Source organism: Ovis canadensis, chromosome 1 (assembly GCF_042477335.2).
Source record: "Ovis canadensis isolate MfBH-ARS-UI-01 breed Bighorn chromosome 1, ARS-UI_OviCan_v2, whole genome shotgun sequence".
NCBI lineage: Eukaryota > Metazoa > Chordata > Mammalia > Artiodactyla > Bovidae > Ovis > Ovis canadensis.
In genome coordinates, this window is record NC_091245.1 from 189,078,832 (window position 1) to 189,094,383 (window position 15,552).

A 15,552-nucleotide genomic window follows, 5' to 3' on the forward strand; every position below is an offset into this window, starting at 1 on the left:
AGTTTTATCTACTCTGATGGGTTCAGTGGTATCTAATTGTGGTTTTAATTTATGTATTCCTGGTAAGTAATTATGTTTGGCATCTTTGAAGTGCTATTTTCACATTTGTGCATGTTGTTTGGTGAAACATCTGTTTATATCTTTTGCTTACTTTTTAAATCAAATTATCTTATTATTACTGGGAGTTCTGTGAATATTCTGAATAAGAAATGTATTTTCCACATTCATGTTTTCCTCAACCTTCTTGAATATCTGGAATATATTTTCCAAAGCATTTTTAACATCCTTTTTGGCCAATTTTACTATCTATTTTACTTCTAGATATGTTTCTGTTGATTTATTTTTCCCCCTGGTTATCAGTCTGTTTCTTAATTCTTTATATGCCTACTGTTAATACTTTTCATGTAGTTAACATTGTTAATTTTATATTTATGTCGATATTTTATTGGATTCTTTTCAGTAGTTTTCTGGAAGGAAGTTATGTTACTTAGAATAGTTTTTGAGCTTGTTTAGGATGGATCCAGAAAAGCCTTTTAGTTTATGGCCAATTTGGTCACACTGCTGTATCTGTTTTCCCATGTATTTGGACATCTCAGCAGTGTGGCTGGTAGTGACATGAAATATTCTCAGCCTTGGATGAGCTTTGCAAATTACTCTGTTTTACCTTTGTTGGTAGTTTGTTCCCAAGCCTTGGGTAGTTTTATTTACGTGGGCGCCCAGACGCACTCTGAAGAGGGCCATTCTATACATCTCGGGTGTATTCCATCTGTGCTGCTGTCTTCTCTCTGGAATTCTGCCTTATAAATTCTCACTGCTTTTGCTGCATCAGACTCTGATTTCTGTCGCCTCAGTTCAGCAAGACTTCTGATCTGTCCTTGAGCTTTGGTTTCCTGTGCTCTAGCCTGGGAAATTTCTCCATTTGCTAAACTAGAACACTTAAACTAGAATGCCTAAAGTTTATTTTGTTATCCTTCTTTCATCTTACTCTATGTTTCCTGTTGACCAGTATGTGAAAACTGTTTTTCAATATATTTTGTTCAGTTTTCTAGTTAAGGTGTAAGGTTAAATCCAATATCCTTTCAAACAACCATTGCCTAACCTTCTCAAACCTAAGGTGTAACTTTCTAGTATTGTTATTTTTTAATTAGTTTATTTATTTTAATTGGAGGTAGTATTCTTATTTTTAACTCAAAAATAATTATTTTTGTTGGTGTCATACATTCTAGTTGTCTTTTTTCTCAAAATTGCATTTGGGAACTCTTATACCTGTAGGCAGAGGAACTACATTTTAACGTTAAAAATTGAAGAGATATTAATTCACTACACTATGTAATATTGTACATAAAGAAATATTAAGATCAATTCTAATTTGTGTGGAAACTTTTCAAAGTACTTTAATAACATTTCTGATTTGATGCTCATAAAAGCTCTGAACAAGATAAATCTAACATTGTAATTCTCATTACAAAGTAAAGAAACTAAGGCCTGGCAATGTTTATTAATTTTTCTCAGGCACATAATCTATAAATGATGAGATGGAATCTTCTGACTTTTACAATGTTTTTTTCCAGTTTCCAGAGTCAGTCTTCCTGGAAGATGTAGAACTTTATATAAAATAGCAAAACACCTAGTATGACAGAATTTTTCTTTTCACTTATTGTGAGAAAGGCAGTGTGGTGCAGTAGAAATAACTAGATTTACAGTAGCTGGTGACTCGTCCACAAGATTCAATCTAAGAAAATAACATGGAATTATTTAAAGTGAGGAAACAACATGCATACAACTATTTTATATTTAATTTAGGAAGCAAAAAGCACAGATTTACAATTTTTCAGCTAGAAGTCGTGTTGTGAATGGAGAAAAAAAGAGTTTAGTATATGCCAACAGAGGAGCCTGGCAGGGGGTGGCAAAGAGTCAGACACGAGCCAGTACAGCACAGCACAGCACAGTGGTTAAGGTGATCAAAACATCTGCCTAGGAGATCTGTTCTAATTTTAGAGGAGATTTAGTTAAGAAATTAATTCAAATAGTCTCTGTAGTTTAATGGGACAAAATAAAGACCAAAAGATCAAGGATATTATTAAATTTTTGTGAATGAAAATTCTGTCTCTCTTCATATCTACCATAGTAACAAAATCTTTGATATATGAAGTTAATCTTTACGTAAAATCTTCTGTTAAATATCTACTCTGTTTAAGACAACTAATTTGGAACCCCCAAATTATGATTTTATTTGAAAAAGGCATCTAATTGCATAAAGTATCTGTTGCTATTAAAGTGTGACATTTCTTGACCTAGTTTCCCCTTCATAGCAAGAAGATTTTCTGTTTTTACAGAAGAATCACATAAAATCAAGTTATTAAAGAACAGGCTGAGTAATCACTACTTACATGAGAAAATATCTGAGAAAACATTATTGCAGGTCATTCCTGTTTTTTTGCAGTGGTCCTGGCTATTATACAAGGTTAACCTATCCTATGTAAAAGGCACCATTTCCTTCATGACTACCAATCACTGCCTGGCTTACCCAATCCTAAAGCATTATTTTCCAATAATCATATTTATTTTTTAAATTCGGAGACAAAATAATAATGGTTGGTGTGATACATTCTAGTTGTATTTTTTTTTTCTCTCAGAGTTGCATTTGGAAACTGCAATGGGTTGGCTGTGGTGGATTTTATACAGAAGACTGTACTGTTAAGCATGGGGACCATTGACCTGTATAGATCAAGTGACATATACCAACGACAACCACGGTCTCCTCGAAAAAACAAGCAGTTCATTGCAGGTAGATAAAACAAGATGATTATGAACTTATTTAGTTCACCTGTTTTCTTTCCTTTAGATTTCTTGTCTTCTGTGATGCTATTCAAATGCATAGCAGTATAAAATCAGCATAATTTATAATGCCATGTAAGTAAAATTGGGCAGAAACATAGCGAGACTCTGAAAGGGTAAAGAAGGTGTTTAAACTTCAATTTGTTATTAATGTTAGGAAGCATCTCAATGTTCTTAAGTTGAATTCCTAAGAAATAACAAAATAAGACACTATCGAATGTAAAAATGTTAAGAAAATTAGTCTCTTTTGTTGAAAAAAAACTACTTACAATGGGATAATTTTCTTCTAATATACTATAGCTTTAAAAATGTAACAGTTACTCACCCATTGTAATTTTTTAAATTAGCTCCATTTTTTTAGCTGTCTTTTTTTTTGTTGGATGGTGACTTTCTTGGAGGTATTTTCACAAATGCAGTAAATGTTAATTAACATTTTACAATGCTATGAAAGATGATATTTTTTTGACAGGACAATTATAAAGGAAAATATATAAAGTTATTAAAATACAATCCAAAATACTTTCTACATGTAATACCAAACTTTGATATGCCAAGTTTTACTGAAATTTCAGTATATATCCAAATAGTTGGCTTTGTAAACATTGCCAATATTTTGTATATTTTTTGTCCACTGACATAGTTTAGTTGGTAAAAAACAAAACAAAACTGGTTGAGCTAAATGGTTTGCAGCTAGACATACACCTACAGTATTACATATTACATTATACAGTTTTTAAAATTTTCTGTATTTTTAAAATAATCAGTTGAATATTGACACTTTTACTAAATATACCAGGTGAAGACTATTATAAAGTAAAAAAAAAAAAAGGTACATGATTGTAGGTTTTATTTTTTAAATTGTAAGTGTGCCAGATTTAACATATGAAAGTGATAATAAGTGAAGTTTCCCTTGGGACTAACAAAAAATTACTTGATATACTGAAATTCTTTGTTAATCTTTTTTTGTAAGCCTCAACCCCTTCTAAATTTATAGTCTAGACTCTTCAGGAGCACAAAAGTTCTCCTTCAGAACCCACAAAACCTGGGTTTTGTGGCTAGGGATCTCATCTTTCAGCAATATTTTGGAGTGCCAGAAATATAAAACTACACAGGTTCTGCTTCTACTACTACTGGCTTTTGAAAGAAAGGCAGAATAGAGAAATTGTGCATGCATGTACCTTAAGATTCCCTCATGATTGAGAAAGAGAAAGTTGATTTTTGAAAGCTCGTTTATTCTCGATAGATATTAGGGGAAAGTAAACACTGTTTGTCTGCTGAAACACTAATTCAATCAGAAAAGCTGTGGATCTTAAGACAGTTCTAAGTTACTTGCTGGAAATACACTATGGAATGACAAGAGATAATTCAATTATCATTTAATTTAAACTTATTGAGCCTCAAACATTATGATTAGAACTCAGAATTTGAATGATTCAAAAATTGGGAAAAACTGGGATGAAGTAAACTATGCTTGTATTTAGTTATATAATGAGTACTCACTTTGTTATTAAAAAAAAAAAAAACTAAAATCCCTAGGCTTTCTTGTTAATACGGAGGATTAAAGACAACCATTTTTATATTTATGACATAACATACAAATTATTTATAAGCTAAATAAGTTTACTATGTAAAATGCATGTAAGAGAAATGCCATTTATTTTTATAAGAGACTTGACTGAATAAAATTACTACAGCATACTCATCATTCATCTATCACCTCTTACTTTCTAATTAATTTATTTTTTAAATATCTCCTTTCTAATTTGATTACCTAAACTTGCTGCAATTTCTTCATCTTGGCTGTTCTAGATTCTGGTATGATATCACTTCCTTTCACTTTAGACTATTTTTCTCTCTTCCTTCTGCCTGCTGCTGATGCTGGTGTTCTGGCATGTTCCAAAGACAACTTTTGCATGCGTGGCCTGTCTAACTTTTATCCTGATTTAACGAAACGGATCCGTACTTCCTATCAGAGTAAGTTTTATAAAGGTTAGGCAAATAGCTTTTTTAAGTCATAATGCTTGAGTTAAATCCATACATCTGTGCTCAGTAATGTGTTTGTTAAAACACATTCAGCATGCATGCAAATTTTCGTTTTGTTATGGAAATGCAACCTGATAATTTTAATAAAAATTACATAAACACTTCAAATAGTTATTGTCAAATACCTATGTACCCATATTCATTGTTTCAGTGTTTCTTTCAAATCATGCATACCATGTGTTGTTAGTCCAAGAGCCATTGTCTTTTGTTTTGAGGAGGAAGAGCCATGGTGTCCTCGTAAATAATAAACCTGATAATCTAGTATCAATAATAATTGAATGGTTATTTTGGAAACTTTGTGCTTTCAGCCATTTTATAAAATTATTGTAACCAGGGCCACAGTATTTGCTTTTTCTAATATAATTAGATTTTTTAGAGGGAGCCAAATATTTCCAATATCTGATGCATTTCATTCAAATAGAATATGCAAATAAACATTTCTATATTTATTTTAGGAGCCAAACACTGAAATTGGGAAATTAAGGTCGTAAATATAAGTCAGTAATAATAACTTTTACTGTGGTAGCAAATGCAAATCTGAAAATGGTGGAGTCAGATATTCTTAAAAATGGTACAGAAAGAATGAAGAGTGAGAGTATGATTAGAGATACAGATAATATTAGTGATGTTATGGGTGAATATTTATTGGTATGAGAATATGTGTATAATATGTTAATCTATGCTATGTTTGAGAAAGTTTGCTTAATAATACATATAAGAAGATATCATGTTTGTATAAAATATACACATACGGATACACACACATTTGTTGCTCTTATTCTGCATTTCTTCAGACCTCACCAGCTTGTAGATATTTAATAAAATTACATCACTTATAAAAATCTAAAACTTTGTGTTCCATTAACTAAAGGATGTTAGTACTTTTGACATCCTTAAAAATTTCTGGGGCCCAGAGGTGACTTGTTTTTGCTCATAACTATTGCCTAGGTTTTACTGGAACACAGCCAAACTCATTCATTTACATGTTGTCTATGGCTGCTTCCAAGTTACAGTGGCAGAGTTGAGTTGTTGCAACAGAAACCATATGGCCCATGAGACCTCAATATTTACTGTCTTGCTCTTTACATGAAAAATTTGCTGACTTCTCCGCTATACTATTCATTACCCATCCACTGCCACCTAAAAGGGTCCAGCCAAAACTTTTCCTGAAAATAGTCTCTAGGTGGTTTAACATACATACTCAAACTTCAGAATCCTAGTCTAGCCTTCCCATGGTGGAATCCCCCTATTGTGTGTGTGTATATGTGAATGTATCCATCTATACAGATGGAAGAAGTTTCTGGAACATGAGATTGTAAATTTTATAAATTTCTTTTAATATATTTTATTGTATTTCTATAATAAACATGTAATGCTTTTATAGTGAAAGAAATTGGATACTGAGAATAAGAAGCAGGCACTTAGTTAAACTATATGAAGTCTACATATAGTTTATATATGAAGTCTATATATGAAGTCTATATACAATATCAACCATGATATAAAGCTTAAATGTCATTTACCTTGATTACTTCAATAATCTTATGTTGTCTTCAGAATTAAAAAAAAAAATATTTTAAACCTTCCTTCAGGGTACTCTAAAATATAATTCCTATCACATCTTCAAATGAATTTTCTACTATACCTATAAAAACATTCCTTTTAAGTCAGTGTGTGGCTTTTACTACACTTATAAGTGAAACTCTCTGGAAACTTTCCTTAGATTTCACTCCCTTTAGTAAACCTTTCCTGCTACCATCAGAGTGCTTTGCACCATTTCCTTAATTCAAAATGTCTACAATGCCCACAGTGTACAGACTTGGACACAATAGAGTCTGAACCACTTAACTGGTACTTAGATTTGTTTGTGTTTTTATGCATATGCTCTGCCTTTGAAAGTACACAAAGAGAACCTGAAGACCATTTGTAAATTTCTTATTATCCTCTTACACCAGCACAACTATGAGCTCAGTAAGTCAGTGATGATGGTGGTGAGATAGAGTCTGACAGGTGATGCTTTTTACTCACATGAACAACGGGAGACTTTTCAAATTTGATAAATGAGAGTAGACATGGCTTCTGTAGTTACTGGATTCACTGAAACTTAGAAAAGAAATCATAGTTTCTTCTAAACAAAGAATTAAAGTATCAAGACATAAGAAAAATCAAATCCTTAGAAGGCCATAATGAGATGCTACATGTCTTCCATGAAACTATGATTTGTAAATGAAATGAAATGCTTTGGAAAAAGCAGGAGACCTAGGGTCAGAAGGTTTATATCAAGTTCTTTCTTTTTTTTCTTATTGACTAGACATTATATCTTAAGCAAATAATTTAACTGCTCTGAGCTTTTTTCTCATAAAGTAAAATCATAATCCCTACTTACCCTTTAGAGACTTTTGGAACTTTTCAAGATTAGCATTTATAATAGCACTTCTATAAATATTAGACATTATTTTTCTATAATTATCATCATCGAAGATGAAAGCCACACCACAGGTTACATAACTTTTGCAGAATACAACCAGTTTATGGAAGATTTAGGGCTAACATCCAGTCAGCTGCCTCATTGTCTAGTGCTTTTTACTTTTTACTTGTGACAATGACAAATTTTGCTAGTTGAAAATTGCTAATATACCATTTGAACCAAAGGAGGTTTAAAAAGTATGCTTAGGGTAGAACATTGTCAGAAAAAGTGCTTATGCATCAACTTCTGGTTATGCAATGAGGGAATCCATTGGAAAGTTTCAATCCTATGTATAGATATTTTCTTTCTTTCACTGCATAGTTTTTTCAGAGTACAGGGAGTCATAACAGATCCTGGATACACAAATCAGAAGCATAAAGAAAAACTGGAGAAAAGGGGGGAAGATAATAGAAGAGAATTAGAAAAGAGAGTCAAATATTTTTAAAAAATGATTGGAGAAAGTCAGGAAAGAAGGAAGAGTAAAACAAAGAATAAGAGGAATGCCTCAAGGAACAAATAAATGGGAAAAGTCCATTCATTTAAAGAATATTTATTAAGCATCATCTGTGTCAAATATTTTTTAGCTATTAGACATTTAATGAATGAAATAATTATGGTCTCTTCCCTCAATGTATAAGAGAAAACATACAAAGAAATTTCTAGATATACAATTACAGTTGAAAAAAGATAATGCTATCAAAGAAAAAAAATGAGACATGTAAAAGTTGGACTGATTTTTTTTAATGTGTTGTCAGTAAAGGCCTATCTGAGGAGGAAGCATTTAAGTGAATCCTTACAAGAAGCAATAAGACAAAGCTTTGAACTTACAGTTCTGAACAAGATAGAATAACAGGGACAAGGTTTAACATCCTTCCCCAAACACACAAACATAAACGGTCGTAATGAATGAAACTGTGGTTTTCAAGACATGACCATCAGGCAATGAAAACCAGTAATTCTGGCAGATGAGAAACAGAAGAAGTGAACTCTATTACCTGCACCTGTTTACTGCCCCGAGAGAGTTTCTAGATTGCAGCAAAGGGAGGAGGGGGAAACCCAAGAGGATACCAGCTCCCTATGTCGAGAAGATGGGGGTGAGAAACCAGGGAAACCAAAGCAGCTCCAGCACATAAAGAGAGGATCCCAGAGATCTACAGTTCCCTCCTTGAACAAAGTACCAGTCAATACACACATATGCTGTAGCTATCCAAGGACAAGAACCATCTGAAAGGTCTAAAGGAAATGGTACCCAACACTCAAACAATGGAAATAGTATCTATTTTTTACCACTAGGCAGACTAGAAAAATACCAGTGTAATTCATATCCGCTTCTAATTAACATTGTACTGGGGATTCTAGCCAGTATAGTCAGGCAAGAAAAATAAAAGTTATCCAGAATGGAAAAGAAGTTAAATCATCTTTTTTCATAGACAACATGATCATCTATGAAGAAAATTTAATAAAGTCTACAAAAAAGCTACTACAACTAATAAGTGAATTTAACAAAGTACAGGATATAAGGTCAATATTAAAAAAATCAATTTTATTTCTGTCAACCTGTAACACTTAGTCATAAATTAAACAACAAATGTGAATGATTCATGTATTGAAAACCAGAAAACATTTCTGAAAGAAGTTAAAGACCTAAAAAAATGAAGAATTACATGTATCAATATTATTAAGATATCGGTTCTCTCCCAATTGATCTGTAGTTCAGTATAGTCCCAGTAAATATCCTGCAGACTTTTTAATAGAAATTGACAAATTGATTCTAAAGCCCATATAGAAATGCAAAGGATTTAGAGTAGCCAAAGAATATTATTCTTTAAAAAGAATGATCTTGGTGAACCAACACCACCTAATCAAGACTTTTTAAAAAATTAGTGTTACAGTAGGGGAAGGAGAGAAGGGGGCGGATTGTGAAAGTAGCACTGATATATGCTACATAATATATATGTATACACTACCATGTGTAAAATAAATAGTTTATGGGAAGTTGCTATATAACACAGGGAGCTCAGCCCAATGCTTTTGATGACCTAGAGGGGTGGGATGGGGTGTGGGGTGGGAGGGAGGTTCAAGAGAGAGGGGATATATGTATACATATGGGTGATTCATGTTGTTGTATGGCAGAAACCAACACAACAATGTAAGGCAATTATCCTCCAATGAAAAATAAATTTAAACATGAATAAAATTAGTGTTATTGAGTCAGGTTGGTATTGATCCAAAGACAAATATGTCAGTGGAACTCAACAGACACTCCAGAGATACACCTACACGTATACAGAACACTGATCTTTTTACAAAGGTGCAAAGGCAGTTACGTAGAGAAATAGTCTTTTCTATTAACTGTATTTAAACAACTGAATATCCTTTCATAAAAAAAGTTATTTTGATTCATACTTTGTACTAAATTTTAATGATTTACAGTGGTTAATAAGCTTTGATATGAAACTTAAAACCATAAATCTCAGGGAAAAGGAGAAAATTTTGTGACCTTAGGCAAAAATGTTTTAGAGAAAATATCAGTGTCATGCTCCATAAAGGAACAAACATACAGATAAATCAGATTTCTTCAAAAGTAAACATTTTTTGCCCTTTAAAAGACACTTCTGAGAATGAAAAGTTAAATCATATACTAGGAGGAAATATTTGCAAAGTGTATATCTGATTAAGGACTTGTATCTAGAATTTATTTTTATTTTCTCAAAACTCAAGAAAGCAAGCAACCCAATAAAAATGTGAGTCAAAGATTTGAATAAATAATTCACAAATGAAAATAGTGATTAAAAAATAAGCATATAAAAGATTCTGAACATTCACTGTTAAGAAAATCAAAACTACAATAAGATAATAATACATTATAGTGGCTAAAATTAAAAAGAATGATCATACCAAGAACTGGCAAGAATGCAAAGGAAATAGAAAACCACTGGTGCGAATGTACAATGGTATAAAACCATTTGGCAGGTTCTTAAAGATTTAAACATATGCTTAATATGACCTAGCCAGTTTATATACATGTAGTTATCATATTTACCCTCAATAAATGAAAGCATGTGTCCATACAAAGACATTCACAGCAACCAGAAGATTCAAACATCTTTAGTAGTCAAAAACTGAAATATCTAAAGTCTCCATCAAAAGTTCAATGAATAAGCAAACCTCATATATATTTTCAATAGTTTACTATGCAGTAGTAAAAAGTCATACACTATTGATATGTGCTATACCATGGATGAACCTCAAAATAATTACATTGAGTAAGAGAAAACAGGGCACATATTGTATGATTCCATTTATATAAAAAAATCCTAGGAAATGAAAACTAATGCAGAGTGACAGAAAGCAGATCCACAGTTGCCTGGGGATAGAGAAGGGGCTGGAAGGGAGGGTTATAAAAGGACACAAATTCTTGGACATGATGGATACATTTATTATCTTGATTGTCAAGATATACCAAATTAAATACTTTGTAAATAGGCTGATTAAACCTCAAAGAGTTATTTTAAAAAAAAAAATAGAGCTGGTCACATGAAAGGCAGAGAGCAGTATGTTCCAGGCAGAGAGGAGAGCTTGTAAGAAGGTTCTAAAGTGGTTAAGGACTTTATCTTCTAGAAGTAGAAAGGTCAAGGAGTCTGGGGATGTGGTGATTGACAGGAAAAGTGGGTTAATATTTTGATGTCTAGATGAATAGGGACAAGATCATACAAATTTCTGAAGCAGTTATAAGAAACAGTTTTGAGCAAGGAAATGATAGGCTTTGATTTATATCTTAAAAATATTACCCACACTGCTGAATGAAAAAAAAACCTGTGAGGCCAAAAAAGAATTAAAGCAATATACCAGTTGGAGGGCCAATATTCTACTCCAGGCAAGAAATGAAGGTAATTTTGACTAGGGTGATAGCAGTGTTGTTGGAGGAAAACAGACAGGTGCAAGAATCATTAACACTTACAGAGCTACTAACTAATTTAATTTGGGATATCAGAAGGTACAATAAAAGATTATTTCCCAAATCTGGGCTTGAGCCAATGACTGTATCATGATATTTACAAAGAAGAAGCTAGGGTTAGTGCATGGCATGGTGGTAGGGACTAAAGAGTTGAGTTTTAGACTTGCTAATCTTTGATATATCTGTTACGAAGTGAAGATGACAAGTGGACAGGTAAACAAATCAAATTTACATACATATACAAATTTAGTATGTAATGGTAGTTATGGAGGGAGTAGAAGAAGGGAAGTGAGGGTTTGTGAACAGAGACAACAGGAATTACATTTAATTTCCAAAGGAAGAAGAGTAGCTGGCAGAGAACACTTGGCAGAGAGAAGAGAAGAAATGAGGAGACTATTGAAGAAACTATATTAAAGGGGGATATTTCAAGAAGTGGTCAGCCATATCAAATGCTATAGTAGGGCTAAGTACAGAAAAGTAGTTAGTGGGTATTGTGCTGTGAAGGTTATTAGCGACCCTTTACAAAGTAGTTTTGGAAAAGTATTGGGATAGAAACCACAATTATTTTAGACTAAGGAGTGGCAATGAGGAAACAGCACAAGTAAATAACTCTTTTGAGATGTTTGGTTATGAAGGGGTGCCAAAAACAGGTCAGTACTTGCATAGGAAGAAAATGTTAAGAGGAGGATATTTTTCATTTTAGATAAAGAGCATATTTTTAAGTTGATGTGACTATTGAATGATCCACAAAGAAAGAGAGATTGATGATAAGGGACAGAGGAAAGAAGAAGAAGCAAAATCCCCCAGAAAAGTGAGAGGGGAGGATATCCGAGCATATGTACAAAAATTAGTATCCAAGAGGAGGCTTTCTCTATTGTAATAGAGAGGTACATAAAAGGAAAAAGCTACAGAATCAGAGGGTATAATTTGTAATCATACAAATTACAAAATGTATGATTTGGTTGAGAAATTAAACAAGTGATTTTTGCATCTCTATTTTTCAGTTCTGTATTTTGATGGGTTTCCTTTTGAAATCAGTTTTACAGAGTGTTTTCTTACTCTAGACTTCGTATTGAAAAGCACACTGGTCTGTAATTAGTAGGTAAAATATAAGCTTCCATCTTTGAATTATATGAACAAAGAATAAAAAATAAGAGAGATATTACTTAGTAATAGATGTGAGTTTTCTAGAGTTTAACAGTCACCTTGTATAAGTCAAACAAATAAAACACCTACTATAATTTAGAGCAGTGGTTCTCAACTCAGTATGATTTTGTCCTCCAGGGGACATTCGGCAATTCCTGGAAATATTTTTGGTTGTTACAACTTGGGGAAGGAGTGCTCTACTGGCATCTAGTGGGTAAAAGTAGGAAATTCATGCAGTCTCAAAGTGCTTGCATTCAGGGGTTATTATAGAATCTGACCCAAGCTGAATTAAACTATCTGAAACTGCATCTCAACCCTCTTTCTGCACAAATACTGAGAATATTAGCAATCAGCCTGTTAAAAAAGTGAATAGGGAAGTTTGAGGGTTGCATTGAGGAGCAAAGGTTTTGAAGGGAAACAATCTAATTAAAGCTGCAGGCCAGCCACAGCTCAGCTCAGTACTTTCTAGAATCTGAATGATTAGCACTTCACTTGAGCAGTCTGACAAAGGATTAAAATTTGTAAGCCTGTAAAAAACTTAACCAAAATGACCTGACATAAATAGACATTTGCATCATATTAATGAAAATACACTTTTTTTTGCAACATGGAACATTCATAAATATGGACTGTCATGAAACAATAATGAATTATCATCAAGCACAGTGTGTTCTCTAATCATAAAAGAAATTAAATTAGAAATCAATAGCAGAAATATGTCTTAAAATCTCCAAATATTTGAAAATTAAGAATAGCTCATGTCTTGAAGAAATCATAAGGGAATTTTTAAAATTATTTTTTAACTTAGTGAAAGTATAAACACAAAATACCAAAATTTGTGATACTGAGATATTACTATAGTAGTACCTAATGGAAAGTTTAGAACACTAGAAGCTTAAATGAGAAAAAAGAAGGATCTCAAATCAATAATCTAAAAAAATCTCTTAGTTAAAACACTGAAGAATAGTGTAACCCAAAGTAAACAAAGGAAAGAAATTAAATCAGTGAAATAGTGAAATGAAATCAGTGAAATAGAGTAGAGCAAAAGATAGAGTAGATCAACAATCCCACAAGATAATTCTTAAAAAAAAAAATTACTATGATCTATAAAACCGGAGAAAGACTGATCAAGAAAGAAGAAAAGCACAAATAACCAAATGTAGATGAAATTAAGAGATTTCTTGAAAGGAAAAAAATTATAAAAAGTGACAAATTTAAAAAAGTGACAAACACATTGGAAAATATAAATAGACTCATGTTTTTTTACATTTTTTTCTATTCAAAGTTAAATATTCACAGCAAAGAAAACTGCAGGCCTCACTGACTAATTCAGTCAAACATTTAAAAAAGAAATAACCCATACTTTATGCAAACAATTTGAGGGCTAGAAAAAAAGAGAATTCTTCCCAATAGATTATGAGGCCAGCACAATGTTGAAAATCTGACAAAAACAGTAACTTAAGGGAAAGTACAGACCAGTCTCACTTATGAACATAGATGCAAAAGTGATAAATAATATATTAGCAAATGGAAGACAGATATCTGTAACAAAGATGAAATATAACTGAGGTGCATTTATACCAAGAATATGTTTAATATTTGAAAATCAATGCAAAACATCCAATTAACCTAACAAAGGAGAAAATATGTAATTACCTCAATACATGCAAAAAACTCATAATTTAATACTTATTTATGATAAAAATCCTCAGAAAGTTAGGAATAGAAAAATATATCCTAAATTGAATAAAACCCATCTCTGAAAAACTTACTAACATAATAATTATGAAATAATATTAAAATACTGAATTTTTTTCTACTAGAATTGGTAACAAGGGAGTGATGTCCACTCTCATTATCTTTGTTCAACATTGTACTTAAGTAGGGGCAAAAAGCAAGCTAAAAAGTAATTTGTATAAAAATCAGAAGGAAAACACTAAAACTCTATTTGCCAGTAGTGTTGTGGTATATGTAGGAAACCCAAAAGAATAAACAAAAAAGCTATAAAAACAATGATGAATTTTGCAACATCAAAGAATAAAAGTCAGTATACAAAAATCAACTATATCCCTATATAATAGCAGTAAACAATTGATAAATACTTTTTTCTTTGAGAAATATTCTTAAAACTTCCCTATACAGGATAGATTTTCAGATACCAGCCTGAGAAGCACCAGGGATACGTTCTGCAGAGAGAAGCATAACTGGGAAAACCTGTTTTTAAAAAGCCAATCACTTAGTCTCTGGTAATTGTCCTAAGAGGACGCAGAAAATGAAAAAGCATTGATTCAAGAAACTATATTGAAACTTGGTTTAAAAAGTGAGAGTTTGTAGACCTGAGGCACAACTTGCACTATACCTCTCCTGCCTGCAAGTTGCCAGCATTTCCTGCTCTCTCTAACTCAAAGTTGAAAAGTCCAAATTCCTGCTGAGTATGGTCAAGAGGTCAGAGGCTCCCTTCCGCAGCCGTTCCCAAACTAATAGGACAGAAGTTCTATACCAGGTATGGCAAGTCAAAAATGCTGAGGTTCTGACTGTTCTCACACCAGCTTGCTCATAAGGCAGAAGTTTCATGCCAAAGAAAAGTCAAACAGAAAATCAGAGGTTACCGCCTCTACCCCAGCCTAGTGACTTAGAGGTTTTGCTCAGGAGATGAGATAGTCTATAAGAACTGTGAATTCTGATGCTCTCTCCAAACAAACTAGCTAAATTTAAAACAATTTGAGAAATTCAAGCATAAAAATGCCCTCAAAACTGATGAAATGTTTGATAGAAATAAAATAAGAGGTAGGTAGTTCCTCTTAATTAACAGTAACCAGCTAGGACATAGTCAGCTGGTTCACTGGAGAGAACCTAGAAAAGAGATCAAAGTGAAGTCGCTCAGTCGAGTCCGACTCTTTGCAACCCCATGGACTGTAGCCTACCAGGCTTCTCTGTCCATGGGATTTTCCAGGCAATAGTACTGGAGTGGACTGCCATTTCCTTCTCCAGGAGATCTTCCCGACCCAGGGGTCAAACCCAGGTCTCCTGCATTGTAGACAGACGCGTTACCGTCTGAGCCACCAGAAAGTCCAGAAAAGAGATAGCTAAGACAACTTCT

General features: G+C 32.8%; 1 protein-coding gene across 2 annotated transcripts in view; it reads left to right on the forward strand.

The window, feature by feature from the left end:
* Positions 1-15,552, forward strand: part of STXBP5L (syntaxin binding protein 5L) — a 324,426-nt gene that overhangs the window by 215,809 nt on the left and 93,065 nt on the right. For both annotated transcript variants that reach the window (XM_069554728.1, XM_069554732.1), the window contains exon 19: positions 2,637-2,788. In XM_069554728.1, the coding sequence (XP_069410829.1) occupies positions 2,637-2,788 (152 nt within the window). The remainder of the gene's footprint in view (positions 1-2,636; positions 2,789-15,552) is intronic.